The 18185-nt window shown below is 43.1% G+C and overlaps 1 protein-coding gene and 1 long non-coding RNA gene across 2 annotated transcripts in view; one reads left to right on the top strand and one right to left on the bottom strand.

Moving 5' to 3' along the window:
- Positions 1-18185, bottom strand: part of LOC115154672 (POU domain, class 6, transcription factor 2-like) — a 125149-nt gene that overhangs the window by 30894 nt on the left and 76070 nt on the right. The window contains exons 6-7 of the mRNA XM_029701147.1: positions 17622-17768; positions 3368-3577 (exon numbers count right to left, since the gene is read on the bottom strand). Of these exons, the coding sequence (XP_029557007.1) occupies positions 3368-3577; positions 17622-17768 (357 nt within the window). The remainder of the gene's footprint in view (positions 1-3367; positions 3578-17621; positions 17769-18185) is intronic.
- On the top strand, positions 657-17873 carry LOC115154692 (uncharacterized). The gene is made up of 2 exons (XR_003867923.1): positions 657-926; positions 17663-17873. It is a non-coding gene; the product is annotated as an uncharacterized LOC115154692 (long non-coding RNA).

The raw sequence follows: 18185 nt of genomic DNA, 5'->3' as shown, positions 1-18185 counted from the left end.
ACACACAGAAATTAAATATTGACTGAATATATTCACTTAAAACAACAATACAACCACTATAATATTACATCTTAATAGCACAACAAGTTGTCTTCACAATAATTTTTAGGAACTCAGTCAGGGTCTTAGAATAATAGAGTATACAAGGTGCAATTTCAAAATTTGGTTGTGCATCTGCAGTCACTTAATTAGCCCATGTCTGATTATTTTTGGGGGGGATTGGTAAATTAGTCTAGCGGCCAGCTTATCTAAACTTGTAGTGAGCATGGTCAAATTACAGACCGGGGTGGGGCCCATCGATCATCAGTAATCATACTAAAAACGGAAAACATTTGCCTCTACCCTATGGCAAAATGTGTAGAATTGCATGAAATTAGATATAAAATGGCAAAACCTTCTCTCTGCCCCATGTCAAAATTAGTCGAATTTCATGAAACAAGTTAGAAAATTGCAAAATCTTCTCTCCGCCCCATCGCAAAATGTGTAGAATCGCAGCAAACTTGCTTTAAAACGAGAACATTTTCTCTACGCCCTTCTCTTCACTGTCATAAGGGGGGCCGCTAAAATGTTTTGCTTGCAAAGTGGGGGGGGTTATGGATGTGGGTATGAAGACCCACAAGCCACTGCCCCTCATGATAAGTTCCGTTTTTTTGTGGCCCTCACCACCATCAAAGTTACCCATCTCTGGAGAAGACTACTCAGAGCTAGATTACAATTGAAACAGACAGTGTTAGATTAGTATAAAAGAGACACTGGGTTTTAATAGGAGATGAATAGTGGCTCAGCTGTTTGTATTTCTCGCTCTCTTCCGCTCTCCATGAGCATTAACGTCCGATCCGGGACTCGAGCAGATCCGGATCCAGAATTCTGAATAATTTCACAGGTCTGGGTTGAATCTGAAACGACTGTCAATGGTCTCGGCCCGGGTATGTGTACTTTTAACTGACTTGCCCGGAAGGGCCCGTACATATCCGAACGCGACTGCTGCAGTGGAGAGAGAAATTGTATAATTTATGCTGCTGCTCATGCTTTTCACGAGTGGAGTGTGTAGCGTATAGATTGTTGTTGTTTTTGACCAATCATAAATCATCGAAACGGCAATAGTTAGTAGATATCTAATCAATGGAAGATTCAATTAAAATGACAAATTAAAAGTTAAAGGAGAAGGATAGGCTACAACGACCAAGAGCCAACAGGTAGGCTGCTACTTAATGTTCTGAATGGAGCTGTTTTTAGTTGTAACTGTAGGATTAGAAAGCACATGCTCTGCAACTTCAATTAGCCTAGCTACGGTAGCTAACGTTAGCTAGCTTAACTAGCTTCTCCCAGTTTGATGCAGTCATATTTGATGATAAATAACCTAGATATGGCATATTTTAGTCTACTATAGCGCTAGTCGGCGTGATTGCTGTCTCTTGTCTCTCCCTCCCTGCTCACAGTAGGGTCCCTCCCCGCCTGCTAGAGCAGCACCTCTGTCTCCCTCCTCTCACTTTATCAACTCCGGTCAATAAAGTAGCTTAAAAATAGATATTTTCTTCTGCTTCCCTCACTCGGATTGGATCGGGTCTGGATCCGACCAGGTCGATATAGAACGGGTCTAGTTGTCCTCGGGTCCGTTCGGAACTAGTGTCTATATATTAATAAATACAAATGTATCCATATCGGGTTCGGGTGGGAAAGCCCCAGGTCCATTTCAGAACGGGTCCAAAAAGTGAATACCTCTACCATCCCCAGCCTGCCATACAGGAGTGTAGAAAAAACTATGACAATTATAGGGTGTTTTCTCCAGTCATCACATAAGGGAATTGCTATTAAAGGCAAGTCCGCGCAGGAAAATAACCATGTACACCGCCGCTCCCGTATCAAAGATAATGTATGATTTACAGGCAATGTACTCCGGCTGTAAGAAAACTATGTATTTTCATGTTTGTTGCGCAAATGAATTGCTCTTACAAGATCAAGCTGATACGTCTTCACTCTAAAGTGAAAGATGTCTCCTCCGTAAACTAGGTTGGCTTTCTCAATACTCTCTCTCTCGCTATTAATTATTTTCCCATCGGCATGTGTTTGTTTGGAATGGTGGTGGATGTCAACAGCGATGCACATACTGTCAAGACGGCTGACAGGCAGAGAGAATTATCTAGCTTCACTTGAAATATTCGGCACTGCCGGAGCTGACAACCGTAAATTATACCCGTGGAACAGTCGTTGTCTACGCGCGTGGCTTTGAAGTGAGGACCAAAACACATAAACATTATTACAAATGCATTTATTCATTCGTGAGTGTGATCTGGTGTTCCGTGAAGTCACACCTACTGCCCTAGCCGTTTACATAGCATGTTTCAAGCCTGGTCCATAGTAGGTAGTCTTAAAGCTTTGACATTTATTTGTTTTATTTGGTAAGTGTGCCTCTGACGCCTACCATGCATTTAGAAGTCCAAAATAAGGAAGAACATTTACATTGCACATAACAATTCAGCACTAGGTGGGGGTTGAGCTCACTGTCAAACATATAGCACCATAGAACTCATGTTCTTCTGTGCATATTCTAGGAGAGCCTCTTTTAGAGGTTCGGTCTGGTGTTGTATTGTTACGCTAGCTAGAGACACACTTTTAAATGTGTGATTAAGGAGAATTACGACAGGCTCAGGACACAGATAAGGTCACGAATAGGTGGGGAGGATGAGAGAGAGAAATAGAGCGGGTAGTGAGAGAAAAAAAACAGAGTGAGGTAGTGTTTGAGTTTTAAGTGGGGTGATGAAAAGCGTTGTTTTTCGTTTGGCTCTGCAGGGGCTCTGCAGACTGCCAGAGAGGGAGTTTGAGAGGTCCCTGACAGGTGCTTTACACACACACAAACACACACCTTTGTGAGGATGCACCCTCGTGCTGCTTATTAGCTCCTAAGAAAATAGTATATTTTCAAAGGCCTGACAAATTTTGATATATCACTCTTTCTTTCTGTCACACTTCTGTAATCTTTACTGCCCTAGTCAAGAGACTAGTTTAATCGAAAGCAACCACTTCCAAACACTGGGAGCAATGAAATGCTACAGTTGGGAGTTATGTTTATGAGAAGGAAATCTTCTCAAGTTGTGTTTAGACAGAAGATGAGAAGACGTGATAGCTGAAAAAACATCAGACTTGACTAGTTTTGTTTCTCACGAGAAAACAGAAAAAAGCTATATCTACACAGATTTTTGGTCTTCAAATGTACTCAAATTGCATTTTCTGTGAGTAGGAATATATCTTCATGTGTCTTGTATGTGATGTGACTCGTGTGTGTGTGTGTGTGTGTGTGTGTGTGTGTGTGTGTGTGTGTGTGTGTGTGTGTGTGTGTGTGTACTATACAGTACATGTGTGTGGTTACCTGCTGTCCAGGCTTGATTGGTGACAGCGTGATTCCCTGGGTGTTGATGACAGGCAGGATCTGATTGCCGATCACCGTGGCGATGATCTGGCCCTGGGTGTTGGTCAGAAGCTGAGGTGTAATTGGCTGGACCTGCAGCGCAGGGTTTCCGCCCCCTGATTGGCTCGAGGGCCCGCCAGAGTTGGGCATCAGTGGGATCGTTCCAATTATCTGAAAAAGGAGGGGTGAGAGGAGAAGAAATCAGATGGGTCATTCCATTGATCTACAGTACATGGATAAGGGTAGGAGGGCGAACATCGTTATAACTGTTGTACTTATGATCTACTGCACAGAAGTATAGAGCGCCTTTCAGATTCTATATGAACTCCCACATCAAATACTTGTGTATTGCGTATGACAATACATGTATATCAGTGGACGCACAAACGTTTGGAATGGCAGTGTCAAAGCCCAAGCACTTGATGGTTGAGTTCATGTGTGTGAGGGAACGCACAGATAGATTATCTGATCATCTGTCATAGAGGAGGTTTTATAGGCCAAACCAAGTGAAGGCAGAGCCCACTGCTGGGAGCACACTGCAAAGGTCAGCTCTGAGTACCTGTGTGTGTGTGTGCTGGTGCAGACCACTGCCTGTATTATCCATCACCAGGCCAGAAGAGGGGCGTGTGTGTAAGATTCATGTGTGTATATGTGTATTTGTCGGTTTCTGTTAAGGGGGGTTGCTAATACTGAGAGACCCCCCCCCCCCCCCTTCAACCTACACACACAAGTGCGCTTGCATGCACACCAACACACACACACACACACACCCCAAATGTCCAATTCAGCTCCCAGGGTCCCTGGGGTGCTTCATCCCCTCCTCCCCTCTCCTCCTCTCATCCTCCCCAGCTTTCCTCTTCTCTCCTCCATGGCTGTAATCAGGAAGTGCAGATCAAAGGGGGCGGCAGAGTGTCACCGCAGCGTTTTAGCTCTCAGAGCTGACAGAGTGCGGCCAAGAGTAGCGCTTTAGGGGGGGACTTAGCGCCTCTTCACAATGATGAAGGTTAATGTAATCTGTGGACTGGTCCTGGACAGACAGCTTCAGAGTTTCAGTCTCTCTGCCTGTTCTCTCCACTGACAGGACCACAGCATGCAGCCTAATTATGCCAGAGGAGAGTGAACATGGTTGGGCTTGCAATTATTTTACAAAACTTGTCATTTGGACCTGGCTGGAAGATTTGGGCTAGCATTGTTGTATTTGTTATAGTAAAAAACAAAGGCAAAACATTTTTACCGAAATAAATGGACACAAGCACAATGAACTTTTTGGTAGCTCATGCTGCCTACTTCAAGCATTGTGTATAAATCACCAAAATAATCATATATACTGTAGATCAGAGATAAAATTATTACACATGCACCTGCCACTATATATAATTTCACAGCGAGATGCAAACAGGTCCCCCCATACTGTAGTCCAGCATCTCACTACTGCTTCCAGTGCTAATCTGATTATCCCTGCCATGCCTCTCTCTGCTTTATTGGTCCCCCCCTCTCCTCTCCCCCTCTCTGTTTGACATAATGGGAAAGGATCAGTGGTAGAAAGGTAGGCCGGCAATCTGTAATTCATCCCTTCCACGGCTCATTTGCTTACGTTGCTTCGTGTTAAGCGTCAGATAATTTCTCTCTCTCTCCGGGCTCTGTGTCGCCTCCGCTGATTCCCCCTGTAATGCTCTCCTCTCTTGCCACTTAGCATATTTTATTGCGCCTCCTGACGCTCATGTGTCTCGACATCTGGCTTCGCGTGCCTCTGTGGCGGAGGACTTGTTCCACTCAATTATTCATCCTCGTTGGATTAAGTGGTTATTCTATAAGTGATAAGTGTAATAACACAGGCAGGGAACTGACAGCTTAGCTCTTTCCCCAGATGCACCGCTACCACCACATCTCCTTCTCTCCCTCAGACCTCTTGGATGATCTATGGCAGTGCTCAGATGGCGTTTCTCAAGGCAGTTAGTTGATTGTGACACTTATTATGTAAAACATGTAAATTCTAATGGAAACCTGTAGCTTCATGGAGAGGTCCATGGAGAATACATGGTTCGGTGGCAGACTACAGCCAGTTATGGCATTTTATGCACACAGAGTCACATAGGTTGTGGCACCTTCTAACAAACAATAGTATTGTCAGCTTTGTCCAACCAGCATCCTTCATGTTTACCTTTCTTCTCTTTGTCTTTTTCTTCCTCATGTATTTGTTTTCCACTCGTGATAGTGTGGTGTGTCAGGAACGGTCAGGACTTGCATCCTCCTCTCTCTCTCTCCTTTCTCTCAGCAGAAATCATTAAGATTATCCTGCTCTGCTCTTGTTTCCACAGAAATGCTGTCTCATCTATCGAGCCAGGCCAGGGCAATCTGTGGTGTTAGCCATGGTGGCCAGACAATATCTCTAGCCATTTTCCCCTCCTGCTATCTCCGTGCTGGGAATAGAGAACCAGGTTGGGATAGAGACCCAGGTTGAGAAACGTTTGGAATTCCTGACTTACTTCATTACAGCTCAAAGACATCAAGCATAAAAATTTGATAAAGGATGTTAATTGCTTTATAAGATCACAAAGTCAGATGTAAAGCCCTTTTGATTGTGGTCCTAACACAGTGTGAATATTCTACCATATTACAAAATATACAGACAGCTACAGTATTATTTACCTGCCTTTATTTGCCCCGCTGTTAGGTGAAAACAGGTGTTCAAAAGTTAAAATGACAATGTCAGAATATGTTTTCTCTACCACTGAGGTCTGATTTGTATTTCAATGGAGTCCCTCTGTGGTTGTGCACATGCAGGTTAACAGAGCATGTGTATTCCTACCTGGCATTGTGTGCATTAGTAACAGCAGTCAGCCCTGTGGGCTCTGGCCTTTATCAACGCTCAGTGAAGAGGATGGATGGGCCCAACAGCCTAGGCTCATGGGGGTTTCACCAGGAAACACAAAGACCAGGCACCAGGGTTAACAGCACTGGGAGTCCCCCCATCCCACATGAAAAAATACTACAGTTTACAATAGAATACTACAGTTCTTACTATAGAATTATTTAGTAAACTGTAGTATACTGTAGAATAATATTCTACACACTGTAGTATCCCTCGATCATGTGTAGTACTTACTATAGAATTTTGTAGTATACTGTAGAACACTAGTAAATACTACAGCATACCTCAGACCGCAAAAACACTACAGTAAATACTACAGTGATTTCTGCAAAAACACTACAGTCTGCAAAAACACTATAGTAATTAGTATAGTATATTATACTACAGTATTTCATTTGCATATACCCTGTCCATTCCCCTCCCCTATATCCCATTTTGTGCGACCCGGAAGGGAGAAACCTACATGCCAAGTATAGACCATATATTTTGTTCTCTACAGGTTATTCGGAGAAAAAAAAATGTATGAAATGTATGCATTCACTACTGTATGTCGCTCTGGATAAGAGCGTCTGCTAAATGACTAAAATGTTTTATTTTTTATGTAAAAAATGTTATTCATTCAGACCTCAGTCCTACCTACCTACAGGTTATGGAAAATTTGCTCTTTGAGTATTTTGTCCAGTAGGTTTCCTCAAGGAGAATACTCCCACTGCCTTATCCAAGATGGTAAAACAAAAACACAATAGTAAATACTACAGTAATATCCACAAAAACACTTCAGTAAATACTACAGTACGCAAAAACACTGCAGTAATTACTATAGTATACTGTATACTACAGATTTTTACTACAGTATATATGCTATAGTAAACTGGAAATACAGTGTATGTCCACAACAATTCAGTAAATACAATATTCACTGTGCACTGCAAAAAGTGAAATCTAAGCAAGCCTAAATATCTTACATTGAGTAATAATTCACTTCAAATTATTTTTTTTCTTGTTTTGCTGTATCAAGCTAAATGATCTAACATCATTGGCAGATAATTTAGCTTGTTTAAACCTAAACAAGGCATAATACAATAAATGTATCTTACAGTGAGGGGAAAAAGTATTTGATCCCCTGCTGATTTTGTACGTTTGCCCACTGACAAAGAAATGATCAGTCTATAATTTTAATGGTAGGTTTATTCGAACAGTGAGAGACAGAATAACAACAACAAAAAATCCAGAAAAACGCATGTCAAAACTGTTAAAATGATTTGCATTTTAATGAGGGAAATAAGTATTTGACCCCTCAGCAAAACATGACTTAGTACTTGGTGGCAAAACCCTTGTTGGCAATCACAGAGGTCAGACGTTTCTTGTAGTTGGCCACCAGGTTTGCACACATCTCAGGAGGGATTTTGTCCCACTCCTCTATGCAGATCTTCTCCAAGTCATTAAGGTTTCGAGGCTGACGTTTGGCAACTCGAAACTTCAGCTCCCTCCACAGATTTTCTATGGGATTAAGGTCTGGAGACTGGCTAGGCCACTCCAGGACCTTAATGTGCTTCTTCTTGAGCCACTCCTTTGTTGCCTTGGCCGTGTGTTTTGGGTTATTGTCATGCTGGAATACCCATCCACGACCCATTTTCAATGCCCTGGCTGAGGGAAGGAGGTTCTCACCCAAGATTTGACGGTACATGGCCCAGTCCATCGTCCCTTTGATGCGGTGAAGTTGTCCTGTCCCCTTAGCAGAAAAACACCCCCAAAGCATAATGTTTCCACCTCCATGTTTGACGGTGGGGATGGTGTTCTTGGGGTCATAGGCAGCATTCCTCCTCCAAACATGGCGAGTTGAGTTGATGCCAAAGAGCTCCATTTTGGTCTCATCTGACCACAACACTTTCACCCAGTTGTCCGCTGAATCATTCAGATGTTAATTGGCAAACTTCAGACGGGCATGTATATGTGCTTTCTTGAGCAGGGGGACCTTGCGGGCGCTGCAGGATTTCAGTCCTTCACGGCGTAGTGTGTTACCAATTGTTTTCTTGGTGACTATGGTTCCAGTTGCCTTGAGATCATTGACAAGATCCTCCCGTGTAGTTCTGGGCTGATTCCTCACCGTTCTCATGATCATTGCAACTCCACGAGGTGAGATCTTGCGTGGAGCCCCAGGCCGAGGGAGATTGACAGTTCATTTGTGTTTCTTCCATTTGCGAATAATCGCACCAACTGTTGTCACCTCACCAAGCTGCTTGGCGATGGTCTTGTAGCCCATTCCAGCCTTGTGTAGGTCTACAATCTTGTCCCTGACATCCTTGGAGAGGTCTTTGGTCTTGGCCATGGTGGAGAGTTTGGAATCTGATTGATTGATTGCTTCTGTGGACAGGTGTCTTTTATACAGGTAACAAACTGAGATTAGGACCACTCCCTTTAAGAGTGTGCTCCTAATCTCAGCTCGTTACCTGTATAAAAGACACCTGGGAGCCAGAAATATTTCTGATTGAGAGGGGGTCAAATACTTATTTCCCTCATTAAAATGCAAATCAATTTATAACATTTACGACATGCATTTTTCTAGATTTTTGTTGTTGTTATTCTGTCTCTCACTGTTCAAATAAACTTACCATTAAAATTATAGACTGATCATTTCTTTGTCGGTGGGCAAACGTACAAAATCAGCAGGGGATCAAATACTTTTTTCCCCTCACTGTATTTCAAGATATTTTTCAATATATTTGACCTTAATCGTTGTATTAGATACTGAGGAAACTAAAGTAAAATGGTGTAATGCTTTCCTAAGGCAATCTGTGTATTGATATCAAATTAATTTTTACTATTTTCTCACAGCCGTATTCAAAAAGATGGGACTGAAGAGTGGCTTCATCGACTAGCCTTGGAAAGTGAAAAAAGATTGACAAATGTAATCAGGTGGACACATGTTAAAGCCACATTATCAAATCCAATGCTTTTTAAGGCCCCTGTCTGGAACCTACTCTAATAAGCTAGGAGGAAGAAATTGAGTGGGCATTAATGACAGGGTCATCTACTGTGTTATCCTCTCTTCAAAAGACACATACTTCATTCAGATTAAAAGACCTATAGCAGAAGAAAGGACTCCAAATGAAGGCAGGACAGGCATTTTCATTCGGATACCTTGTTCAAATTCCTTGAGCTTTTAGTACAGTTACAATGCTGTTACGATGCTGCATAACCTAGCTAAACGACTGCTTCCTAACCTAGCTAAACCACAACATAATATTCAACAAGAACACACATTTTGGAGGGATTCTAGTTCCTCTATCATTCTTCCAGCAAAACAAACACCAAAGTCTGTTTGGGATTCTACAGACTTGACACAAGTGCTGCTTTTATGGTGGGCATTCAGCTTCTGAGGCACTGTTTGTTGGTCCTCAGGCATGCATTAACCTCTGTAATGTTTCCTGTATCAGAGGGGTATGTGTGCATGTGCACGCGTATCCACTTGTGTGTGTTTGTGCGTGTGTGTGTGTGCGTGTGTGGTGGGGGGATCCTGAGTTAGTTGTAGTGTAGTGCATGTTTCAGAGTGCTCAGACTGAATAATGCTCTGAATAATAAGGTGTGGGAGCAAAGGACTGTCGCCCAGGGCTTTGACCGTCTCTGTGACCTTATTATGTCAGCCAGTGTCAGTCGCCATGACATTACAAAAGCACAGAGCATCCCATCAAATCCATCTCCATGGCGATCTGTCTCCGGCGCTCTGGGCATTTCCAGACCAGGGAAACCCGTACTTTCTCATTAGCCGTGTTTAGCATCACTCGCGCATGCTGTTTACAGTATATACTACATGTGGGCAAACGCATAGAAATCAAATCAAATTTTATTTGTCACATGCGCCGAATACAACAGGTGTATTCAGTGAAATGCTGACTTACAAGCCCTTAAACAACATGGCAGTTTTAAGAAAAATACCTAAAAAAGTAAAAAAAATAACAAATGATTAAAGAGCAGCAGTAAAATAACAATAGCGAGGCTACATACAGGGGTACTGGTACAGAGTCAATGTGCGGGGGCACAGGTTAGGTGAGGTAATATGTACACTTCCGTTCAAAAGTTTGGGGTCACTTAGAAATGTCCTTGTTTTTGAAAGAAAAGCACATTTTGTGTCCATTAAAATAACATCAAAATCATCAGAAATACAGTGTAGACATTTTTATTGTTGTAAATGACTACTGTAGCTGGAAACGGCAGATATTTTTTTTAATGGAATATCTACATAGGCAGAGGCCAATTATCAGCAACCATCACTCCAATGGCACGTTCCAATGGCACGTTGTGTTAGCTAATCCAAGTTTATTATTTTAAAAGGCTAATTGATCATTAGAAAACCCTTTTGCAATTATGTTAGCACAGCTGAAAACTGTTGTTCTGATTAAGAAGCAATAAAACTTTCCTTCTTTAGACTAGGTGAGTATCTGGAGAATCAGCATTTGTGGGTTCGATTACAGGCTCAAAATGGCCAGAAACAAAGAACTTTCTTTTGAAAACTCATCAGTCTATTTGTCACGACACCTACGGAAGGTGGCGCCCCTCCTCGCCCTGGCGGCGCTCGGCGGTCGTCGTCGCCGAGCGCCGCCCGGGCGAGGAGGGGCGCCACCTTCCGTAGGTGTGGCCTACTAGCTGCCACTGATTTATGTTTCACGTTCTGTTAGTTAGGCCTAGGTTAGTTACGCACCTGTTTTGTATTAGTTGTTAATGGGGAGGGGTATTTAGGCTAGCTAGTTAGGTTTGTGGTTTGTGCGGGATTGTTTGTTGTCCTGGTTGTATGTTGTTTATGAGGATCAGTGTTTTTCCCTCTTGGGATTACGAAGTATTGTTTTGGGCTGCGTCCCTGGTTATCGTTCGTAAGAGGGTGGTGCCTTTTATTTAGCACACCCTGCACTCCGTTCTTTTGTCATTTTTTCCATGAGAATATTTATTAAAAGTTTATTCCCGGAATTATCTGTCTCCTGCGCCTGACTCCACCTCTCCTGATTCCTCAGGCCACTCCTTGTGACACTATTCTTGTTCTGAGAAATGAAGGCTATTCCATGCGAGAAATAGCCAAGAAAATTAAGATCTCGTACAACGCTGTGTACTACTCTGTCACGTATGCTCCCTCTCCGGCCTCTAGGTCACCATGCTGCTCATTTTGGCGCACACCTGTCACCATCATTACGCGCACCTGCGTGTCATTAGACTCACCTGGACTCCAACACTTCCCAGATTACCTTCCCTATATATGTCACTCCCTTTTGCTCCTTCCCCAGGCGTCACTGTTTCTGTTTCTGGTCTGTGTGCTGTTAGTGTTTCTTGTTTTGTATTATGTTCCATTTATTTTATTAAAACACTCACTCCCTGAGCATGCTTCTCAGCGCACATCGTTACATACTCCCTTCACAGAACAGCGCAAACTGGCTCTGACCAGAATAGAAAGAGGAGTGGGAGGCCCCGGTGCACAACTGAGCAAGAGGACAAGTACATTAGAGTGTCTACTTTGAGAAACAGACGCCTCACAAGGCCTCAACTGGCAGCTTCATTAAATAGTACCCGCAAAACACCAGTCTCAACGTCAACAGTGAAGAGGCGACTCCGGGATGCTGGCATTCTAGGCAGAGTTTCAAAGAAAAAGCCATATCTCAGACTGGCCAATAAAAAGAAAAGATTAAGATGAGCAAAAGAACAGACAGTGGACAGAGGAACTCCTGGAGTCACATCTTCACTTTTGACGTTGAGACTGGTGTGGACTTGTGAGGCGTCTGTTTCTCAAAGTAGACACTAATGTACTTGTCCTCTTGCTCAGTTGTGCACCGGGGCCTCCCACTCCTCTTTCTATTCTGGTTAGAGACAGTTTGCGCTGTTAAGTGAAGGGAGTAGTACCCAGTGTTGTACGAGATCTTTCCTGGCAATTTCTCCCATGGTATAGCCTTCATTTCTCAGAACAAGAATAGACTGATGAGTTTCAGAATATTTTTTTTTGTTTCTGGCCATTTTGAGCCTGTAATCGAACCCACAAATGCTGATGCTCCATCCGTTTCCAGATACAATAGTCATTTACAACATTAACAATGTCTACACTGTATTTCTGATCATTTTAATGTTATTTTAATTGACCAAAAAATTGCTTTTCTTTCAAAAACAAGGACATTTCTAAGTGACCCCCAAACTTTTGAACGGTAGTGTACATGTGGGTAGAGTTATTAAAGTGACTATGCATAGATAATAACAGAGAGTAGCATTAGTGTAAAGGGGGGAGGGGCAATGCAAATAGCCTGGGTAGCCATTTGATTAGATGTTCAGATTAAATGAGTCTCATGGCTTGGGGGTAGAAGCTGTTTAGAAGCCTCTTGGACCTAGACTTAGTGCTCCGGTACTGCTTGCCGTGTGGTAGCAGAGAGAACAATCGATGACTAGGGTGGCTGGAGTCTTTGACAATTTTTAAGGCCTTCCTCTGACACCGCCTGGTATAGAAGTCCTGGATGGCAGGAAGCTTGGCCCGGTGATGTAATGGGCTGTATGCACTACCCTCTGTAGTGCCTTGCGGTCGGAGGCCGAGCAGTTGCCATACCAGGCAGTGATGCGACCCGTCAGGATGCTCTCAATGGTGCAACTCTAGAAACTTTTGAGGATCTGAGGACCCATGCCGAATCTTTCAGTCTCCTGAGGGGGAATAGGTTTCATCGTGCCCTCTTCACAACTGTCTTGGTGTGTTTAGACCATGTTAGTTTGTTGGTGATGTGAACGCCAAGGAACTTGAAGCTCTCAACCTCCTCCACTACAGCCCCATCGATGAGAATGGGGGCGTGCTCGGTTCTCCTTTTCTTGTAGTCCACAATCATCCCCTTGGTCTTGATCACGTTGAGGGAGAAGTTTTGTCCTTGCACCACGTGGTCAGGTCTCTGACCACCTTGCTATAGGCTGTCTCGTCATTGTTGGTGATCAGGCTTACCACTGTTGTGTCTAGAGGTCGACCAATTAATCGGAATGGCCTATTAATTAGGGCCGATTTCAAATTTTCATAACAATCGGTAATCGGTATTTTTGGCCACCGATTTGCTGATTTTTTAAAAAAAAAAATGTATTTATTTTTAAATGTAAATTATTAATTTTATCTTTTTTATTTTGTTTTTTTTTACACGTTTTTTTAAATAGGCAAGTCAGATTAAGAACACATTCTTATTTTCAATGACGGCCTAGGAACGGGGGTTAACTGCCTTGTTCAGGGGCAGAACAACAGATTTTTACCTTGTCACCTCGGGGATTCGTTTTTGCAACCTTCCGGTTACTACGCTCTAACCACCTGCCTTATATTGCACTCCACGAGGAGACTGCGTGGCAGGCTGACTACCTGTTACGCAAGGGCAGCAAGAAGCAAAGGTAAGTTGCTAGCTAGCATTAAACTTATCTTATAAAAAACGATCAATCTTAACATAATCACTAGTTAACTACACATGGTTGATGATATTACTAGTTTATTTAACGTGTCCTGCGTTGCATATAATCGATGCGGTGCCTGTTAATTTCTCATCGAATCACAGCCTACTTCGACAAACGGGTGATGATTTAACAAGCGCATTTGCGAAAAAAGCACTGTCGTTGCACCAATGTGCCTAATCATAAACATCAATGCCTTTCTTTAAAATCAATACACAAGTATATATTTTTAAACCTGCATATTTAGTTAATATTGCCTGCTAACATGAATTTCTTATAACTAGGGGAGTTGTGTCACTTCTCTTGCGTTCTGTGCAAGCAGTCAGGGTATATACAGCAGTTTGGGCCGCCTGGCTCATTGCGAACTGTGTGAAGTCCATTTATTCCTAACAAAGGCCGTAATTAATTTGCCAGAATTGTACATAATTATGACATAACATTGAAGGTTGTGCAATGTAACAGGAATATTTAGACTTAGGGATGCCACCCGTTAGATAAAACACGGAACGGTTCCGTATTTCATTGAAATAATAAACGATTCATTTTCGAAATTATAGTTTCCGGATTCGACCATGTTAATGACCAAAGGCTCGTATTTCTGTGTGTTATTATATTATAATTCATTTTATGATTTGATATTTGATAGAGCAGTCTGAGCGATGGTAGGCAGCAGCAGGCTCGTGAGCATTCATTCAAACAGCACCTTCATGTGTTTGCCAGCAGCTCTTCGCAATTCTTCAAGCATTGCGCTGTTTATGACTTCAACCCTATCAACTCCCAAGATTAGGCTGGTGTAACCGATGTGAAATGGCTAGCTAGTTAGCCGGGTGCGCGCTAATAGCATTTCAAACGTTACTCACTCTGAGACTTGGGAGTGGTTGTTCCCCTTGCTCTACATGGGTAACGCTGCTTCGAGGGTGGCTGTTGTCGATGTGTTCCTGGTTCAAGCCCAGGTAGGAGCGAGGAGAGGGATGTAAGCTATACTGGCAATACTAAAGTGCCTATAAGAACATCCAATAGTCAAAGGTATATGAAATACAAATCGTATAGAGAGAAATAGTCCTATAATTCCTATAATAACTACAACCTAAAACTTCTTACCTGGGAATATTGAAGACTCATGTTAAAAGGAACCACCAGCTTTCATATGTTCTCATGTTCTGAGCAAGGAACTTAAACGTTAGCTTTTTTACATGGCACATATTGCACTTTTACTTTCTTCTCCAACACTTTATTTTTGCATTATTTAAACCAAATTGAACATGTTTCATTATTTATTTGAGGCTAAATTGATAGTATTTATGTATTATATTAAGTTAAAATAAGTGTTAATTCAGTATTGTTGTAATTATCATTATTACAAATAAAAAGTAAATAATAAAATCGTCCGATTAATCGGTATCGGCTTTTTTGGTACTCCAATAATCAGTATCGGTATCGGCGTTGAAAAATCATAATCAGTCGACCTCTAGTTGTGTCATCGGCATACTTAATGATGGTGTTGGAGTCGTGCCTGGCCATGCAGTCATGAGTGAACAGGGAGAACAGGAGGGGACTGAGCACGTACCCCTGAGGAGCCCCCGTGTTGAGGATCAGCGTGGCGGATGTGTTGTTACCTACCCTTACCACCTGGGGGCAGCCCGTCAGAAAGTCTAGGACCCAGTTGCAGAGGGAGGTGTTTAGTCCCAGGGTCCTTAGCTTAGTGATAAGCTTTGAGGGCATGATGGTGTTGAACGCTGAGCTGCAGTCAATGAATAGCATTCTCATATAGGTGTTCCTTTTGTCCAGATGTGAAAGGGCAGTGTAGAGTGCAATAGAGATTGCATCATCTGTGGATCTGTTGGTGCGGTATTCAAATGGAGTGGGTCTAGGGTTTCTGGGATAATGGTGCTGATGTGAGCCATGACCAGCCTTTCAAAGCACTTCATGGCTACAGATGTGAGTGCTATGGGTCGGCAGTCATTTAGGCAGATTACCTTAGTGTTCTTGGGCACAGGGACTATGGTGGTCTGCTTTAAACATGTTGGTATTACAGACTCAGACAGGGAGAGGTTGAAAATGTCAGTGAAGACACTTGCCAGTTGGTCAGCGCATGCTTGGAGTACACGTCCTGGTAATCCATCTGGCCCTGCAGCCTTGTGAATGTTGACCTGTTTAAAGGTCTTACTCACATCTGCTACGGAGAGCGTGATCACACAGTCGTCCGGAACAGCTGATGCTCTCATGCATGTTTCAGTGTTACTTGCCTCGAAGCAAGCATACAGTAGAAGTAATTTAGCTCGCCTGGTAGGCTCGTGTCACTGGGCAGCTCATGACTGTGCTTCTCTTTGTAGTCTGTAATAGTTTGCAAGCCTGCCACATCTGACAAGCGTCGGAGCCGGTGTAGTACGATTCGATCTTAGTTCTGTATTGAAGCTTTGCCTGTTTGATCGTTCGTTGGAGGGCATAGCGGGATTTCTTGTAATCTTCCGGGTTAGAGTCCCGCTCCTTGAAAGCGGCAGCTCTACCCTTTAGCTCAGTGCGGATGTTGCCTGTAATCCATGGCTTCTGGTTGTGGTATGTACGTACAGTCACTGTGTGGACGACGTCATCGATGCAATTAATGCCATCTGCAGAATCCCGGAACATATTCCAGTCTGTGCTAGCAAAACAGTTCTGTAGCTTAGCATCTGCTTCATCACCACTTTTTTATTGACCAAGTCACTGGTGCTTCCTGCTTTAGTTTTTGCTTGTAAACTGGAATCAGGAGCATAGAATTATGGTCAGATTTGTCAAATGGAGGGCGAGGGAGAGCTTTGTACGCATTTCTGTGTGTGGAGTAAAGGTGGTCTAGAGTTTTTTTTCCCCTCTGGTTGCACATTTAACATGCTGATAAATGAAAGATTTAAGTTTCCCTGCATTAAAGACTCCAGCCACTAGGAGCGCCACCTCTGGATGAGCGTTTTCCTGTTTATTTATGGCGGTATACAGCTCATTGAGTGCGGTCTTAGTGCCAGCATTGGACTGTGGTGGTATGTAGACAGCTAGGCAGATAGTGTGGTCTACAGCTTATCAGAAGAAGAACATATACACTCTTGAGAAACAGATTTTTACACAATTATAAGTAGTCTGCAATATGTGCATTGCTTAGTCATGAGCATATTGAGAAAAACTCCCCTGTACGGCAACTCTTACGCCTTACAGATTTCCTACACAACAAACATGGAATAAGGTCTGTCTTATCAAAAAACTATGAGAGCCAACATCTAAGGCATTCGTCAGGCAGTGGTTTTAAGTTGGTGATAAACAGGATAGCGGGAAGAGTGCAGAGAGAGAGGGATGAAACAGGGGTTAAGGTAAATAACTGGCTGGCATGAAAGGGCACATTGTCCATACAATCTTCCTTGAATATGTGCTGTGCACACCTGCAATAAGATGATTCATTAGATAGGGCCCCACTCTGACAAGTGTCATTGTTCAAGCCACTGGCTACTGATGGAACAATTCTGCAGCCACCCTGTAAATATGACAAGGTCAGCATTTTACTATGACCGGCAAATGCGGATAAGAGGAAGAAGGGCTTTGTTTATTCCCGAAAAGCTTAACATATGGCATGATGTCTACCACGGGGCTGGAAAATTAAATTATAAACCCCCAAACAACATTACTACATAAGAAAGCTGAATATTGAGACCATCCATTCTTTGGAATTCTGTTTGCATGTATTTAGTTAGTGAAAAGTGTTGATTGTAGCACTGAACAGCATGGAAATGTACTGTAACAGTATGGAAATGTACTGTAACAGTAACCACCATTGTGGGATGTGATCTTCCACTAGGTTTTCATTCCAGACATGTCTTATGAAAAGTTGAAACCTGATATACATCACTTTTTGTGCTATAAGTGGTATAATGAGTGGACACTCACCTGTCCTTGTGCATTGGTGACCAGCTGCCCCGTGACTCCAGCCTGCAGGTTGGAGAGGGCGTTGCCAAAGACCTGGGACCCGGCGATGGAGCCCATAGCTGCCGCCGCCGCCGCCGCCACCGCTGCCTGGCTGGCCAGAGGGTTCAACTGAAGGTACACAATCCACCATTAGAGGTCAAATATAATAAATTATGCTATTTGATCAGTAGCAATAAGGTTTATTGGTATTCTTGAAATGTTAGCATACACAAACATGGGAGAGAGAGTGCAGGATGAAGAAAGTGAAGTAGCATGAGAAAATAGAGTGCCAATGCTTTGTTCCTAACGACAGTCGTACTGTGATGTCTATATGTACAATAGTCCATCATCCAGGCCCTAGAGGTGTGTGCTCCAGGGCCCAGATGAAAGCTTTGGGTGGGCCGGTGAATAAGTGGCAATTTTACCAGTCTAAGTGCTTCCTGTGGCCCCCAGGGTCCAGCACCGTCTCTGCAGGGGACAGGCAGCCCCAGACCATCTAGCTCTAACAATAGCAGGAGCCACGGTGGCCATGCACCACCACTTCAA

This window comes from Salmo trutta, chromosome 2 (assembly GCF_901001165.1).
Source record: "Salmo trutta chromosome 2, fSalTru1.1, whole genome shotgun sequence".
NCBI classification, from domain to species: Eukaryota; Metazoa; Chordata; class Actinopteri; order Salmoniformes; family Salmonidae; genus Salmo; species Salmo trutta.
This window is presented reverse-complemented; position numbering and strand designations above follow the sequence as displayed.